General features: G+C 48.7%; 1 protein-coding gene across 2 annotated transcripts in view; it reads right to left on the bottom strand.

Annotated features, from left to right (window-relative positions):
• ESPL1 (extra spindle pole bodies like 1, separase) overlaps positions 1–18,061 on the bottom strand; it is a 1,025,090-nt gene that overhangs the window by 701,500 nt on the left and 305,529 nt on the right. For both annotated transcript variants that reach the window (XM_069653328.1, XM_069653326.1), the window contains exon 11: positions 14,737–14,876. In XM_069653328.1, the coding sequence (XP_069509429.1) occupies positions 14,737–14,876 (140 nt within the window). The remainder of the gene's footprint in view (positions 1–14,736; positions 14,877–18,061) is intronic.

Genomic DNA, 18,061 nt, shown 5'->3' on the forward strand with positions numbered 1-18,061 from the left:
GCGACTTCACTGCAGCATCTCCAACGACAGCACACTGCCATGGAGCTATGCAGTAACAAATTACAACAGTTACCATAATGTACAAACAAGACTCTCTCCTGCATCCCTGTGCACTTTCAATCACATACTATGGGCGTACCCACTACCATTCACAAAGTATTGTGCCACTGCCAACCTACCAACAATCTGTTTGCAACAGTTGCCTATAACTGCTTAAATGTGCTCCACACCCATTCCTTACACGTCACCACCGTCTAACTGAAAATGCATTACTGCCATGCGTGTCCACAAGGTCTAGGCTCTTTAATACATGTGCTATGGCCTTGCATCCAATAGTCTAGGCCTTGAACCCACTCACTGCAACGTAATGCCACCATGCATGTCTCCATATTAGCAACTACGACTATCCCATTGACACCACTGCCACCAACACTCCTACCCAACCTGTAAACTGCCATGGCGCTAGGCAGCAACAAATTGCAACTGTTACCAAATGGCCATATAGGCAGCTAATATGTTGCACAAACATGCCATACGTAGGTAGCGGTACTTCACCCCAACTCCCCCACACCATAAAACACCCAATCACGAAAACAGGTTGCACTTACCAGAATGCACAAAGACACAACATCCTCCTCCACCTCTACCCACAGCCATTCACAAAGTATTGTGTCACTAACCACAACATTTTCACAACATTCGGCCTACTTCAACAAATCTGCACACACCATAGGCCTTGAACACCTACAGCAACGTAATGCATGTCACCATTTCACCAACTAAGACCATCCACATACACACCACTGCCACCGGCAGTCCTACCCAACCTGCACACCACCATGTAGCTATGCAGCAACAGATTGCAACAGTTAACACAATGCACAAAGAAAACTCTCTCCTGCACCACTATGCCCTTTCATTCACATATTATGGGCGTACCCACTCCCATTCACAAAGTACTGTGTCACTGCCAACCTACCCACAGTTTGCAGCACTAACGCTACTGTAACCAATCTGCACACGCACAATGCAAGCACCACCCGGTACCGGATGCAGTCAAACATGCCTTCCTGCAGTGCGTATGTTGCAGCCCTACGCTCATGAGTGCATGCCCTACAGCCTGCGGCCTTCTGCCATGCACCCAATAGTGTAATCCTTCCACAGACCCACCACACCTTCAATCACCCACCCATGCCTGCATGTGCCCAACTACCGCATTCCATCCGCAGCGCACCGTCACCTGCGCTCCCACCCACCCTATGCCATGTGCAATTCACTCCCCCCCATCTGTAATTCACCTGCCACCACTCACCACGAAAAGAGGTTGCCACAAACAGGTCGCGGCAGAAGCTATGGGACCGTTACGACAGCTGCCACCAATAACCACAGAAAATGCACACCTACATATGTCACATGAACCACCTCACTCCCTCAGCCGTTCCCTCCCTTATTGCCGCCAACACAATGCGTATGGTACATTTTCCAGACCATTCCGCCGCCGCACTATCCTCAGTTACACCATGGCGGCTTTCCCAAAAAATTGACGCACAGCACGCTTCCCTCCAGCCAACAACTGGCCGCATCCAAACTTCTCCGACACCATGCCGTAACCGCGAGCCAATGACACTTCTGTCCGCGGAGCAAAAAGGGAAGACCCAGATATCACTAATTCTTTGGGATGTGCATTTCAGTATTTTACAAAGAAATTACTTGCGGGATTTCCACCAAACACAGAAACTAACGCTTTCTGGCCCAAGGCCCGCTCCTGGCGCAAATTATGTGAAAATCCATCCAGCAGTTTGGGCAGTATCCGTGCACAAGTCTAGGGGGGAAAAACTGTTTGGGACCCCCACTCCCCCCTATATAACTTTGCCCCCTCATCCCCCAAAATCACACGAAACCTCGCCCAACTTGGCAAAAGAATTCCGAGCCGGCCATATACTTTTTTTGCAAAGTTTGCTGAGGATTCCACTAGGGGGAGCGAAGTTATAAGCCACCGAAAAAGTGCTCTTCCAAGGAGTTTCGCAACTTAACCATAACTACACAGCTGCTACCGCGGGCTGTGTAATATATATATTCACTAACAAAAAACAATTACAGGGACGCTATGGTTACAGGGAAAACAAAAAAAAAATACGCTAGTTATGGTAAGCTAAGCAACCCCAACTCGCTCCACCAGTGTGTACTGCAAGGACTAACACCAATGACATAAAAGACACCATCACAAATATGATTGATGACATCACATGTGCATTTAGCTTTCATGGAAAGCCTCCGCAAGGTATTGTTATTGTAATGGTGGCAGAAAACGATCAAACATCATTGGAAGAACTATCATGAGATAAGTAGTTCATTGTGCAATGCATTGCTATACACACACCATTGTATTACAGACTTCTTTGCAGTACATGAACCAACTCATGAGGAAACTTAACCATTGTCAGCCCCAGAAAGCCTCCACTCCTTCCAACCCGAAATTATCTGCAACGGTGGTCACCGACTATAAGCACTGTGCGTCTCTCCATCTCGACCAACCTCACAACAGTATTGGGAAACGTTACCGCCCCTTTCTGTCAACCACACCCTAAACACCTAATTGCCCATTTCCATGGCCACCATGCTCATAATGGCAGGATGGGGCACATGCGTTTCCCCCCTGCCCCCCCCCCCCCACCCCCTCAACAGTGAGGGCCACCGCACAGTAAAGCAGACAATACTTCTTCCCTTTGCATTGGCATTTTTGCAACACTCACTCATTGGGTGCTGTCAAATTTTTAAACACGCATGCAGCAATCACATACAAAACCTCTGCATTGCACATCATCATTTCTGTACACCACTCCATATTTACTGTTAAACACTCTCAGTGCACGTTCCGTTTGATTCCAAAGCTCCTCCACCAGAAACATCTGCTAAAAAATGCATGAGGCGCACCCAGCACACCTTGGCCATGCACACAAAAGTGCAGCCCTTGCCCACACCCACCACAACACTATGGATCCATGCATGCTACCATGTGGGCAGTTAACATTATGCACAAACGTAACATACGTAGCAGCACTTCTACCCAACTCCCCCCGCACCATAAAACACCCATTCACGAAAACTTGTCACAATTAGCAGAATCCACAAACATACCACAGCCTGCACCACTCCTACCCACTGCCATTCACAAAGTATTGTGTCACTGCCAACCTAAGCACAACATCTTCACAACATGGGGCTTACTTCAATAAATCTGCACACAGCAGAGTAACCAAGCGCATAAGCTGAACTTAAACCATACCCTCATCCATACTCGCAGTATAGAAACAGTGCACCCTGTGGCCACACTGCACAACTTCTCACTGCACCATCTCTTCCGTACACCCAATATTGTAGCATGGTGCAACTATCGCCACAACCATGGAACGCAGAACACACGCTTTTCAACTCACTTGTGCAGCTGTAGCACGTCTCCAGTGTGTTCCATACCCATTCGCCAAAGATCATCACCCTCTGCCCGATGCACTGTCAAACCTGCATTGCTGCAGTGGGTGTGCTCCTTACACACATTCACCACACCGTAATGCAACCATGCATGTCAGCATGTCACCAACTACCACTGTACAAAGATATCGGAGGGGGGAGGACATGGTGCGTGTAAACAAGATGTAATGTAATGGATATTATGCTTTACGTGCAAAATACCGGCAAACATTTGAAAAGAAAAGCCCACTTGGTTGCCATGAAAAGTTCCTGTAGGCCTATTTAGGCACACCATGCAGGTGTCTTTCTGAAAACGAAATCCAGAGACGGATAAAACAAAAATGTAATCTGAGTCCAAAGTAGAAAGAGACTCACCTTGCAGCAGAAAAACGATCAGCTGATAATTAAAAGTGTAATTTATTAAGGATGGAAAGAAACAGCCCTGTACTTCCAGCAGTCATCTTTAAAAAGAAAAAAGCAATGCTGTGTGAAAAGAAAGAAGAAATCCATTGATGCAAAAACTAAATGAACCCAGATCAGTAAAAACACACAGTATGTCAAAGAATAAAGGCTAACAAATGGCATATGAAAGTTCCTCTCAGCCAAGGACAAATGGTGGGTCTCTGGGCAAACTTCACAAAGAACTACACCCACAGCAAACGTGGCTTTTACATCCTGAGAGAACCCTGAAGATGTCTCGCCTGCTGGTCCCCAGGAATCTGTCATCCAAGTGGCCAAGACCCGGCCATCCCTTTTGGATCCAGTTCTTGGGGGTGGACCAGTGTGGGAAGATCACCTGGAGTGGAAGTGGGACACTGGATGGCAAGACGCTGTATCCCCTTCCCTGTAACGCCTTTACCCCATCCTACCAGGTAGGATAACTCAACCCCTCCCACCCCCATCAACTCCTTTTCCAACACAAACACTTCCTCAGCGACAGCTCACTGTGCGAGAAAACGGACCAACACCGGAGCAGTATACCCGACGTGTCCAAATACAATGGTCAGGCAATTACTGACCATTAGACACAGCTGACTTTCATTACACTTGCCCACACAGATAAAAGGTGGAGCGCAAAAGCACACTGAGCAAGGCCAAGCACACTAGGAAGCAGTTCCAAGATGGTAGTTTAATGCAAGGCGAAAGACGGCAAGACCGAAGGATTGCATGGAGGGAAGTGCACTTGACCTTTTCACCGAAAGACTCACTTTCATGAGTATTTGAGAAATGGAAACGCAAGACCTGGAATTAAAGCTGAAGAATTGTGCATTGTGTGTTGGAGGTACCCAGGGATCGCCTGCGTCGATAGTCAAGGCAGGAAGAATAGTTTGCTGCTGCGGTACTATCCTTGGCTCCTACAACAAAGCAGCACCAGTGAAGTCAGCACAGCCGGTGAGTTGGGGAGTCTGATACCAGACCAGTCTGAGTGGAAACCAAGGTTGCAAGCAGCAACACTGTATAAAGATAGACTAGAACAGTCTACGAAGCGTATGTGGCAAGCAATGGAAAGACTATTAAAACAGCAGATGAGTGAATGAACTTTGAAGCCAAGAAATGATACTGAAGACAGAGTGGTCTGGTGCCACGTGGGTGCTCATTCGAAGGTCTCTACTAGGTATCCAACTGAAAGGTGACTAATGTTAAAAAGAGTAATTGTGAAATCGAAGTTGTCTTGCAACGGGTCAAGACAAACCCTGTGAACATTCGAAAGTCTGATACTTGATGTCAAATTGAAATTGGTCGGAGCCCGAGGGAGCTGAGGGAGACTAATTGTGTTAAAGGGATCTGAGCCGGCTGAGGGGGATCCGCAGTGAATAGTGAATCACCTAAAAACAATACTTGAAACTGAGAAGCAGAGAGCCTTGAGCAAAGGTGGTCCCGATGCTAATGATTGAACTGTATCCTCGTGCTAAAGAAACCAGAGACTGGGCTACGCTCAAGTGAAATGCCTTGTCCCATGCTGAAAATGTGGGGAAGGAAGACCCACAGCCTAAACATCCTAACATATCATTTTGTGAACACTTATTTTTCATAACACTATTTCTCACACTATTTGTATTTAGAGGTAGGATTGGTAATGGGATTTTAAGGTGTTTTTCCCTTTTAGTCAGTAGGAATGAGCATACAACACCTTACTGCACACATGTGGAAAATATGAATAACCCAGGGGAATGATAGATGGACCCATTGCCGGTCTAGAGTGGGTCAGCACAGATGACGGACTGCTGCCCATTATTAAATACACAGACACAGTCTTACTTTCCATAACGAGCGTGAACCGCTTTTGGTTTATGTAATAACCAATCTTCAGTACATATGAACAGTATTACACCCTTGTCCTCCTAGCGGAGGTGCTCTCTGCTAGTACATGAACTGACTATACTATACCGTTCTCATGCCATCCCTTTCGTTAGCATACTAAGACATTTGCTGCCATAATGATTCAGTAGATACTGTGGTGGTCCCTGAGAACCAATACATTCACCTTGGGTAAATAACCAATTACAACAAGGGGGATTACCTGAAAACGTGCACATTCACATGTGATAAATAATCCAATATTTCAGTGGGATCCCCAGAGGATGTGCACGTTCACATTTGATAAATAATTAATCCCTTTTGATCCGACCAGCATTCCTCTCACTACAGGTAGCTGCAGACTACCACAGGGACGTACAAGAATTATCAACCATACACCAATCACCCAATCAGGTCACCGGGCCGAACGACACCACAGCACCACACTTGGCGAGGCCCCTTGGAATAGCTCCCAGGGGGAATTCTCAACTTCCCACAAGGCCCCCCCCCCCCCCAAAAGAGTCGGCCCAAACCCACCTCAGAGGGGCTACTGCTTGGGTACTGCCTCTCAGCGTCCTTGGGACAGGGGAGAATAATATTTCCTTCCGTCCATGCTCACACGGTCCATGTGTTAGCCGTGTGCCGGCTAACACTGGGCACCACTTCTCTTTCCTACCTGGCGGCCGTTACTTAATGTGAGAAACCGCTACTGCTTTTTCTTTCGGGAGCAGAGGTGGGCAGGGTGGAACACCTGCACTGAGCTCCTTCAGCTCAACGTCCGCCACACTATCTCGACCCCGGTTGGGGGAGAGAGGCCCTCGGGCCTGGACAGGCGGATGGAGCCGTCTCAGACAATACAGAGGGCTTGGATGCCCTCCGTGGAAGAATGGAGCTCCCTCTTCTCTCGTCTCACCCAGCAATCTCTCTAGCCGAGTACCACAGGCTCTTATCCACACAGGACCTCTCCAACTAGTCCCCGCCAGCAGGGGGGGGGGGGGGCTCACGTCGGTCCAGAGTTGAAATCACCCTCACAGACAACCCCGCTCCCCCGCTGGTGGACCCTACCAATATTGCTCTCACACACTGCGCCAAAACCATGCAGCAAAGGAAAACAAACCTGCCCACCAAACAACGCGAAACAGCCGGTGCACACAAAAATAAATAAGCAATGCAGGTTTTCACTCACCCCCTTCTACTTCAAAAACCCTTGCCACCAAGGGTTTCTTTGCTCCCGAAATGCATAGAGTACAATATGACATTTTTCATTCCCTAACAATGGCACAGTCCATCATGGTTTGGAACACCACATTGGTTCATTAGTGTACAAACCTGTACATGTAATAGTGTGAACAGGCGGTCCTTCTGATAATTTCAGTTTGGGCTGAATGTGTGCATTGTAGCTCAATATTCTGACTGGCCTAACCTCTCGTTGAGATCGCCGTAGCTCATTATTGACCTCTGAATGATCCTCAGAGTCTGTTCCTTGAGGGTCTATTGATGCAGGCAGACCATACCCAATCACAGCATTTGGCCTTGGCATGTTTTCTTCTTGGGTTGGGAAAAACGTGTCGGTCCCCAAATCCTGCTACCTCTCTTTGGGTCTCTGACTGTTCTACGGGACCTGAGTCATGTTCTCGCTTCCATACCAGTAGCCTATGGCTAAGTCTTCAACACTTTCATCCCCTTCCTCTGGACTGGCCAAACTGAGGGCCTTGGTGCTACTTCAGTGTTAGAAGGCTCTTTATCCTCTGCGTTGCTCTTCTCCCTTGACTTAGAGGCTACAGACGGTACAGTACTTGGGCCTGCATGTTGTAGAATTTCCCTTTGGGCGGACTCCTGTTGAAGACTTCTGGTGCTCCTCTTACTGGGTGGAAAAAGGAACGTCAGCGACAGGTGGATCAATTACCACACCATCATCTATGGGCAGGAGATTATTCCGCTCGAGAGTTCACATCCCTCATGGCCCTTCTCTTCTCAATCGGAACAGTCAACTATCAACTGTCGCTCAATTAGATAGGGCTGCGATTCCCAGCGGTCTCCCAGCTGGTTTTGCCCTCTCTTCCCTAAACTTCTAATGAGCACTCGATCCCTGGGTTGCAGGTTGTGGAACTGTTACGCTCACGTGGCTCCCACAGGGGCGGTCGGACCCGGACAGCTGCGGTCTCCACCCACGTGATGTGTAGTGCAGCAATGACTGACTGGATCTTCCCTCCTAATCTTGTCTGCTTAACCCGTAGAAATATTCTCCTGCAAGTGGAGATGGATTTAGCCACTTGTGGATTCAAGTGATGGCACCCCCACAGTCCTCCCCAACTAATCACCTCTGAAATGCCCTCACAGCAATCTCACCTTATATTCTTGAAAGATGAGCTCTCCATCCTGCGTGGATTTGCAGGGGCGCGTCGATTCCAGTTACTTCACTGGTTTGAAGGCTCGGAAGAGTTCCGGAGAGTATGGACTCTGAGGTTCCTGGTGAGGACCAGCAAGTATTAAGTTCATAGAGTTCAATATGTCCGATGTTCACTCTTGTTCCCACCCCTTCCTTTCTTGTCTTGCAGCTGGCTCGTGAAAAGATGCTCTTGTGGCGCTCAGGTAAGAGTCTGTATTACCCGGCGCTGTCCGGTAAATGTTGCACGAGGACGTGTTTTGTCTCTCTTTACAGATGCGGCACGTGAAAATATGGAGAGTCACTAAAGGATGCCTCCGGTGGTAAATCAGGTAAGTCTATGGTGGTAAGAATTATATTTGTTGGTTCCCTCAGCTCACCTTGTGGTTTTCTTTCGTCTCCTAGGTGCCGAAGTTCGGCGAAGAAATGGAGGCAGCGCCGACCCGAAGGATGCTGTGAAGACTGGTGAGTATGGCACGGCGCTGCAGCTGGAGGTGCGGCGCGTGCAGAAATGATGTTCTTTACAGGTCCGGAGACAAGATACATCCAGAATCAGGTGTGGAATAGAAATAATTACTTTTCTAACCTTGTCCCTTTCTTTCCTCTGTTTTAGGAGCTCCGGATTCGAGGCGGGCGTGGCAGAAGACTGGATGCAGGCTGCAGGCACGGTGAGTGTTACACTGGATGCAGAATAACGCGAAGCGTGTGTTGCTGGTCGGTCCTGGTTTAAATAGCCTCAAAAGTAGTCCCAGGTAAGAAGTCCCTAGAACCACACCTGAGTGAAATAGTCCCTGTAGAAAAATAGTCCCCTTCAGGCTTCATGTTGGATTGGAGTCATTTGCAGCATGGTCTGCCTGAGGTAAGTAATGACTATGAGCCTGGCGCCTAAGGCGGGGCTGCTGAGGTTTTACTAAATGTCTAGGTGCCTGCTCCCAGGGCTGATGGGCTTGGTCCGGATGCCTGGGGGTCGGCATCATGACAGGAACCTGACCTCATCATACCTCTTGTTCTGCTGTGCATAAAGCTAGGCAGTGGCTTGCGCTAGTTAAAAGGCTTTGACGGTTCTTCTTGAAGGTCCCTCACACACTTGCGGTAGTTTTCTACCCCTGTCCCATCGGAGGATACTCCAAAACTCAAGTCTATGGGTAGCCAAGCATCCCAGCTGAACATTAGCTGATACGGGGTGAATCCAGTGCTGCCATTCCTGGTACAGTTGTAGGCATGAACTAGAGTGGACACATGTTGGCTCCACTTCAGTTTCTCTTTGGCACTCAATGTCCCCAGCATACTACCAAACAACCTGCGATTGAATCGTTCAGCTTGTGCATCCCCTTGTGGGTGATAAGGAGACTCTAGTTTTCTTCACCCCAATCAAATGCATGAGTTTTTTGATGAGTTTGGATTCAAAGTCTCGCCTTTGATCGGAATGTAGGCGAGCAGGCCAACCATAATGCACAAACAATTTGTCCCAGAGCACTTTTGCTATGGTAGTCTCCTTTTGATCTCTGGTGGGATATGCTTGGGCATATCGCATTAAGTGATCTGTCACAACTAAGAGGTTCTGAATTCCTCTGTTGTCAATTTCAAGGCTCAGGAAGTCCACACAAACTAAGTCAATGGGCCCATAGCACTGTAGATGTTGAAGGGCTGCCACTGGATGACAGGGTTATTCGGGCGAAGCATCGGGCACAGGTGTGGCAATAGTTCTACTGCTGGGCCTAGGCGAGACCAGTAAAAATCAATTTCGTACCAACTCTAATGTCAGTTCACTTCCTAAATGTCCATGTTGATCATGCAGAGCCAGTGGACGTAATCAGCGTGGCAACACAAGCCGGTGTATAAAGCGCCCTTGTATTTGACTCTTTATACAGTACTCGTCCCTTCACTAGCAATTTCCATTCTTTGCGATAGATCTGGTAATTTGCTGCATTTCTGCTTTCTGGCGCCATTCTCTTTACTTTGCAGCACTTCTCGTAGTTCCACGTCTTGCAGCTGCTTTTGTCTCAGGCCTGTCTGGTTCAGGTACCATTACACTGGTTGCGTCACAATAGCTCACGGGCAACCCTTTTTCGGTCCCTCCTAGGCAATCGCTAAAACGTGTTGGTTCTGTGGTCTGACAAGTTCCTGTTTGACAGAGGCGATCTCAATCGGGATGAAAATCGGAGCGGTCCTCAGTGGGTGGTCTTTGGGATAGTGCATCAGCACCTACGTTAACCCCTGGGCGGTATTCCAACTGGAAGTTGTACATGGACAAAGCTGCCAACCATCGATGGCCAGTTGACGTCCAATTTGGCAGACTTGAGGATGTATGTTAGTAGATTGTTGTCTGTTCTTACGGTGACCGTAGCTCTCTACTAGTAGTCATGCAGCTTTTCAAACAATGCCCACTTCAGTGCCAAAAACTCCAGCTTGTGGGTGGGGTAGTTCATTTCAGAGGGGTTCCGCCGCTGGCTGGCGAACGCCACAGGTCGGACAGATCCCTCTTGCTCTGATAGAGTACGGCACCCAGCCCATCAGATCTGGCATCCATATGTAGGATGTAAGGCAGGTGTGGATCAGCGTACGCCAGTTAACGAAACCGGGCACGAACCGTCAGTCATTGCAGAACCACAGGAAACTTCACATCTCTCGCAGGTTCTGCGGGCGGGGGCTGAGTCTCGAGGGTTTCCATTTTGGCTGGGTCCACCCTCACTCCTTCAGCAGACACCACATGACCAATATACTTCACACTGGTGCAGCAAAACTCATTTTTCTAGCGATACTTTCAGCCCCTGCTGGAGATGATCCAAAACCTTCAGTTACCTTTGGTGATGTACTTCCAGGGTCCTCCCAAATACGATCACATAGTCTAGGCAAACCAGCACCTCAAGTAGGTTCATGTACCCCACTGTTCGTTCCATCAAACGTTGAAATGTGGCTGTGCCCCCGATGCATTAAACTGGTAGAATTCTAGTGGGCAGATGAGTCTTCTCCTTATCCTCAGGGAACATGGGCATCTGGTAATACCCACTTGGGAGATCCAATACAGAAAACCACTGGCTCCCAACCAAACAGTCATAGGCCTCATCCACTCTGGGGGCTGGGGAGGGGGTGGGGGGGATGTATTGATATGGTCTGGCACGCTTCTGCCGTTTATCCACCAGTAGTAGATGCACAGCCACACATCCTGGTTCTTCTTTCTCGCCACCACTATTCAAGAGGACGCCGGACATCTTCCACATCCACAGGTGCCAACCTTCGCGATCTTTCTCTAAAGGGGTGGTATCATTCAGGCGGATGCGGTGCTGCACTCCCTTGGCTTCACCCAAATCCCAGTCTCTGGTTGAAAACACATCTGCCCTCAGGGTCAGCTGGTCTCGTAGATTTTGTTCACGCTCCGACAACAGAGAGTCCCCAAAGTTAATCTTTTCCACCCCCAAGGGTAGATCGGAGCTTGGGGTTCCGGCCGTCTGTGCCACAGAGTCAGAAATGTGAAACTGTGCAATTTTCAGCCCTCCAGGTAGATGCAGTCTTATTAGTCATCTGGACTCTGTGGGTCATTCCTAGGCCAGTATCACAAACAGCGTGCGTTGGACCAATAGGCCTGTGGGCAGTTCACCTTCAGGACCCCCCTTGTTAATTTGCATATTCAAGTAACTTTGGGTCTCACCCTAAGTTACTAGGGGAATCCAGACGTGGACCCCTTGCTCACTATTCTTAGAGAGGCACAGATCCACCCTACTGATGAGGTCCAACCAGACCGAAACACGTGTCTGGGGTTTCTGTTGGTACCATCGTTCAGAGGAGAATTGCCTAGCATTTCGGTGCTGGACTGCCCCAGGGCAGGACAAAAACTGATATGTTTGGGATATTTCTTCTCTGTGAAAGATAGTGAGCTAAAGACTCTGGGTAAGTCTCTCGTAACCAGGACTAATGTCTGGCAGAGGGACGCCAGGACCCCCCCTTGTTAATTTGCACCTTCAGGAGCCTCCATCACTAATGTCCTGTAACGGGTTCTACCTTGGAGTTGTACATGGCCAGGCACCATGATTGTCTGACCAGGCAGTATGTCAAGTTGAATGTGGTTAGTGGTGGTCACGCTTCCCACGGGCCCATCAGGTGGCATTGTCTTCTCCATGTTTTTCTTAAGGTAGCCCTGTTAGCAAGCTGGATGCATCGCCAAAGAATGTGCGAACTACGGACCTGCCATCTCCATACACATCCTGGCTAGGGTACCAAACAAGGTGGCAGAGTTGGTGCCCATGACCAGGGATACCTCTGGAAACGGGTTCTTGGTGGTGCACACCAATACCAGGGCTGTCAAAGTGGTGCTTACTCCAGCCACCTCTTCATCTACGTGTAGCTTCACGCAAAAGAATCCCAGATAGACAGGAGGCATCTCCGACTCCCACCAGAATTAGCCCCTCCAGCGGTACTAAGGGTAGATGAGACATTGACGAGATATTGACGATAGTAGGGCTCAGACAATGGTGACCTGTGAGCCACTGTCCAGAAGTGCTGTAGTTCTTCGCCTTTCAAGTTCAACTGGGATGGGCATGGGGGTCCCAATCAGGCCTGCATGAATGCCTCTGGGAAAAGGTGTACTAATCCGTAGTTGGTTGCAGGTGATATCTTGGAGTTGCAGAGCTCATGGACCAGACTGAGATGGTCAGCTGTGGGAGCATTCAGAGCCTTAATTCAGTGCTTGTTAGCTGGTATGTTGGGATTTCATGCCCTTGTGTGTATACTCAAGTTCTTGCCAGTGGAGCTTACTCTGCTCCTCCACTACAACCTCCTGGGCGTTTCCCGGCAATGCTCGGGCGGGAGTTGGTTTCAGGGCAGTAAATCGAGCAGCTACATGGGCATAGTCTTGGTCACACAAACGAGTTGAGTGGCTGTTATCCCCACATCGGTGGGAAAATCTCCATGGTGGTAGAAGTGCAGATGATTGGGTAACATTCGAGACTCTTGAGCGCATCTAAATACCTGGTGCTCTCCTTCACGTGATGAGTGAAAAAAGTCTCTGCTTAACTGTTGGTTTGCATTTGGATTTTCCCTGGGTAGTAGCTGGGTCTGTAGTTGTTGCAGCTCCTCAATCTGTTTCTGCTGAGAAGTGGCATGGTTGGGAGCTGGGATCTTGCTCTGCACAGATGGACTGGGCATTGACATCGCTGGTTTCTTCTTCCAAAGCTCTTATTGACCCAATTAGATTTTCATAGGAGGGAGGCAGGGATATCCAGTTTTTCCCGCAGTCTCAGCTGGATGATGGGTATGGCAGCATCTTTGGCCCCTCGGAGTATCTGCTTCAAGCGACAGTGGTTCAATTGGGAAGTCTCTACTCCTCCTATGATGTGCCAGGTGCATAATTTCTTCAATCCTCACCAGGCACTCATAACTTCTCTCCCGGTGTCAGAGGTGGCATGGAACCTCATCAAATCTTCCCCAGGTTAGGTAGTGCTGAATGCTCCTTCCATTGTACCCATCACTTGCAGGGAAGTCGGGTCAGGACTTCGTGTTCGCAGGGATTGTACGGTCTAGTGCCAGTCCTCGCAATGCCTCTTATCACATGTCTCTTTTTTTGACCTGACTTTCCAGTCATGTAATAGAAGTTGAGCGGGATCGGCCCACACTTCATAGCCCTCTTCTCCTTTGGGCACAGGTTTTTCGCCTGAAAAGGGGTGCAAACGGGTGTAGGCTGCATGTTCACTAATCAAAGGCGACAGGGTTTGGTGCTCCATCGTTACTCTAACTGCTTCAGCCACCACAGCAGCAATGACCACAGCATTGTTGGTGGAGGTCGTAGCTTCTGGGCGGAGAGGTATTCTGGGCCAAGCATCCAATTGCCACACTGGGCTGGTAAACACTGGTTCCCCGCCATGGATTTCTGTGGACAAGGTTTTACCTGCAAGGGAAACTCCACCATAACATAGCATATAACATTTGGTATCTTGCCCAGGTATGCAGCCCACACTTTTCTGCCCAGTAAAGCCTACTCTCCGACAGACTTGCGTTAAAAGGCAAGGATTGGAAAACAAAGCAGCGCCCGCTCAAGCATGGGTGAACCTCAAGACCATACCTAAAAAGGGATGCCCCAGGAGAAACCCTTCCATAAGCACTACCAAGGGCTGGAAAAAACAAACCAGCGACAGTGACATGGTTCGGAACTAGGCACAATAGTATGAGCATCACTCTTAAGTTACAGCGTTCAATTGTGATTTAGAGTTGTGCCTGTGGCGCAAGTATTCCAAACCCTTTAGGAAGGCAGGGAAAAATTATGTTAATTTTAGTTACATGTGAAAGTCCAAGTAGAGAGGCTACCGACGCATAAGTAGCAAAACCCTTCCTGGCATGGTAGGAGTGTAGTGCTAAATTAATTATGTAGGAGTGTTGTCCTAAATTAAGTCCGGTTACAAATATACCCAGAAGAACAGCCCATTACCAGTAGCTTTACTCTTAGAAGCTCCTACATGAGCAAGCAAATCAGTCTTTCTGCTCGATTAGTTTAAATGCTAAGGAGACAACAAACAAATGTACAATAAATATCCCCTCCGACCTGTGGAAAACTTCAAAAGGCAACCCCCAGATTCTTAGACTTCAAAAGTTACCTTCCCCATTAGTCTGTACAGAGCTCCCAGGATGTGCAATGATGCCAAAGTCTGCTCAGTGCTGTGCACTTTTGGAACATGCTTCGATGACAGAAGTTTCTTCCACAGTGCTAGGGCTTCATCCAGACACTTTGATCGGCCTATATCAAACAGCATGAAACAGAAGAATCAGCCCACAGAAGCAGCGACCACACAATAGGCATATCCGTATTTCTATAACAAATGTTACCTAAATCATTTGACACATGCAGATGAAAAAGGGCATGCCAATTATTCCCCAGTCAGTGATACTTGTTTAAACATGGCCGGATTACCTTCACAGAGGAAGAGTACTCCCAAAGTCAGAAAGTACCCCAATGCAGCAGGTTTAAATAAGGTGTTTGGAGGTACTTTGAACCACCTGCAGCAAGCATAAACAACTTCTTGCCGTTAAGCAAACTGGCAGATGCCACACCAGGACTTGCAATATCTACATAATTCATTAATAAGGAACAATTTACTTACCTGTAACCCTTGTTCGCCAGCATGGGCCTTACATGGATTCACATGCTCATGATTATTCCCAGTCAGGCTGGGAATACTCTAATAAAAACTGTTTAGCTTTATGCTAAAAAATTGCATGTCGTTTGTATAGCCTACTGCGGTCACTTTGGGTCATAATGCCCCTTCCAATTACATCCGTCCTCCTTAGCTCCACCAATGGAGGCCATCTTCAGATTTGGTTGCGCATGTAAGATGGCAGTAGGAACCAAGAAGAGCCCAGAGGGGAGGGTGGGTTTGCATGTGAATCCATTCAAGACTGATGCTGGAAATCAAGAGTTACAGTTAAGTAACGTGTTCCTTCTGCAGCATGGCGACTTAAATGCATTCACATGCTCATGAATACGATTACACAGCAGTACACTTACATAACCGTTGAAGGTGGCAGGCTCAATAGAAGCAATACACTTACCCCTGGAACAGAATCACCTCATGCAAACAGGTTGCAACGCACCACTTGTCCAACACAAGACTCCTCCCTGGAATCCCTGTTGACAGTAGAATCTCGTGAAGGTGTGGGTAGACCTCTATGTAGCCAAGCTGCAGATATCCAGCATGGGAAAACAGAGGGGAACACTCATCGATGCAATGGCTCTGGTGGAGCGAGTTCTCGGCCGGCCTGGCAATGGTCTGTTGGCCAGCTAATGGCAATGCATGATAAAACCAGAGAGCCACCTGAAGATGGAAGCCTTGGACAGGGCCTTCCCATGCCCCACAGGTCCAAAACTGATTAAGTCGATAAGTTTTGAAAGTCCTTTGTGCGTGCAACATAGAACTTCAAGGCATGTGTAACGTCCAGTGAATGCTAAGACATTCGGCAGGTGAAGAATGGTTTACAAAGAAAACTGTCAGAAACCAAGGCTTGTTCAAATGAGTCCGACGGGACCTTGGCATAAAGAAAGGTTGAGTTTGGGAACGACAAATGTGGAGGCTTACTTGAGAGCCTGCATTTTCCCCCACCCACCTGGCAGAGGTGATAGCCAGCAGGAAGGCAGTCTTCCAAGAAAGAAACTTAAAGGAGACCCGATGCAAATGTTCAAACGGGGCACCCATCAGTTAGACAGCACCACATTCAGCTCCCATGCAGGGGTAGGAGCCTTCACCTCTGAAAAAGGCCCTTGAGGAACTCCTCAACAAGCCTGCATGACCACAGGGAGAGCTTTCCCGGGGCATGGGTGTACAGGGATATGGCAGCCAGGTGTACCTTGATAGATGCAAGGACAGACTTGGCCAGCAAGAGCAAGGAGGGAAGAAGCTGTGGCACGGTTAGGCACAGCAGAGAAATCTTCTGTGACTGTCACCACACCGTAAAGCGCTTCCACTTGTGTTTGTAGCGGGCAAGTGTAGATGGAGCCCTGGCTAGAATGTTCTAGCATTCCAGGGCTGCAGGAGCCAAGCCACCAGGCTGAAATGCTGAGTCGTGGTGCAGGATTGACCCTCCTCCCTGGAGAGCCGGTGTGGAAGAGGGGCAGTTTGATGGCTGGAACCACCGACAGATTGAGAAGGTCATAGTACCAGATCTGCCCGGGCCACACCAATGCAATGAGGATCATATTGCAGTGACATCGTCTGAGTGTTGATCACTCATAGCAACAGAAGAATCGGCGGGAATGCGTAATGGAAGAGGTCTTCCCAAGGGAATGAGAAGGCGTCTCCTAGACAACTGGTCTGAGGATACCTGCTGGCAAACCTTTGGCATTTGGTGTTGTATGCTGTCACAAAGAGGTGAATTTGAGGGTGACCGCACTCTTAGAAGAGACAGGACACTTGTGCTTGCTGAAGCCCCCACTCATGGCAGAACCGTAGCTCCCTGCAGAGAGTCCACAAAGGTGTTTTGAACGCCTGCTAGGTGATATGGGATGAGAAACATCCATTGAGCTATGGCTCAGTGCCACAGATTGTGTACGTCTGGAGAAAACAGGGGAGCGTGTCCCGCCTGATGTAAAAAAGGTGGTGATGTCTGTGAAAACGTGGACCACCTTCCCGTGGAACGGAGGCTGAAAAGACGAAAGCCCAGAAGACTGCCCAGAGTTGCAGGACATTGATGGGCAACTCCTTTTCCTCCAGCAGGCAGAGGTCTCGGGCGAGAGATTGGCACCCCAACCTTCCAGAGAGGCATTGGTCTTAACTGTTTCCTGATACACACGGATATGAAAGGGAATACCCTGTGAGAGATGAGGGCGAAAGGACCACCATTGCAGGGCCTGACTGAATGCCCGCTTGAGGGCAATCTTGTCGGTGATGAGACAGTGACCCGTTTCAATCTGGCGTCCTGGAATTCCTGAAGTTGTCTCATCATCTGGAGTCTGCACAGAGGAACCAGTTGAATACAAGAGGACAATCCCCAAGAGGGACTTTATGGACCAGACTGTTGCAATCTTAGACCAGACATCTGCTGAACCTTCCCCAAGACAGCCTTTAGCCGATCATCCGACAGTGTTGCCAGACATGTGACAGTGTCGAGACGTGAACCCAGAAATAGTGCGTTCTGAGAAGGTACTAAGCAGGGTTTGTGTTTATTCATGGAGCATCCCAGAGAGGTTAGGTTTTGAATAACGTCCACTGTATGCCATAGTGGCAGGACATGCAAGCAGTCGTCCAGGTATGGATAGATGCAAACACCCCAGCGGTGAAGAAAAGCTGCCACTGGAACCAAGCACTAGGTGAAGATCCTTGGGGTAGATTTCAGGCCGAAAAGCATCACCTTTAATTGGTAGTGCCTTCCTTGGATGATAAACCAGAGGAACCTTCGGTGCTTTGGATGAATGGAGATTTGAAAATGCGC

This window comes from Ambystoma mexicanum, chromosome 3q (assembly GCF_040938575.1).
Source record: "Ambystoma mexicanum isolate Mex_15411 chromosome 3q, UKY_AmexF1_1, whole genome shotgun sequence".
NCBI lineage: Eukaryota > Metazoa > Chordata > Amphibia > Caudata > Ambystomatidae > Ambystoma > Ambystoma mexicanum.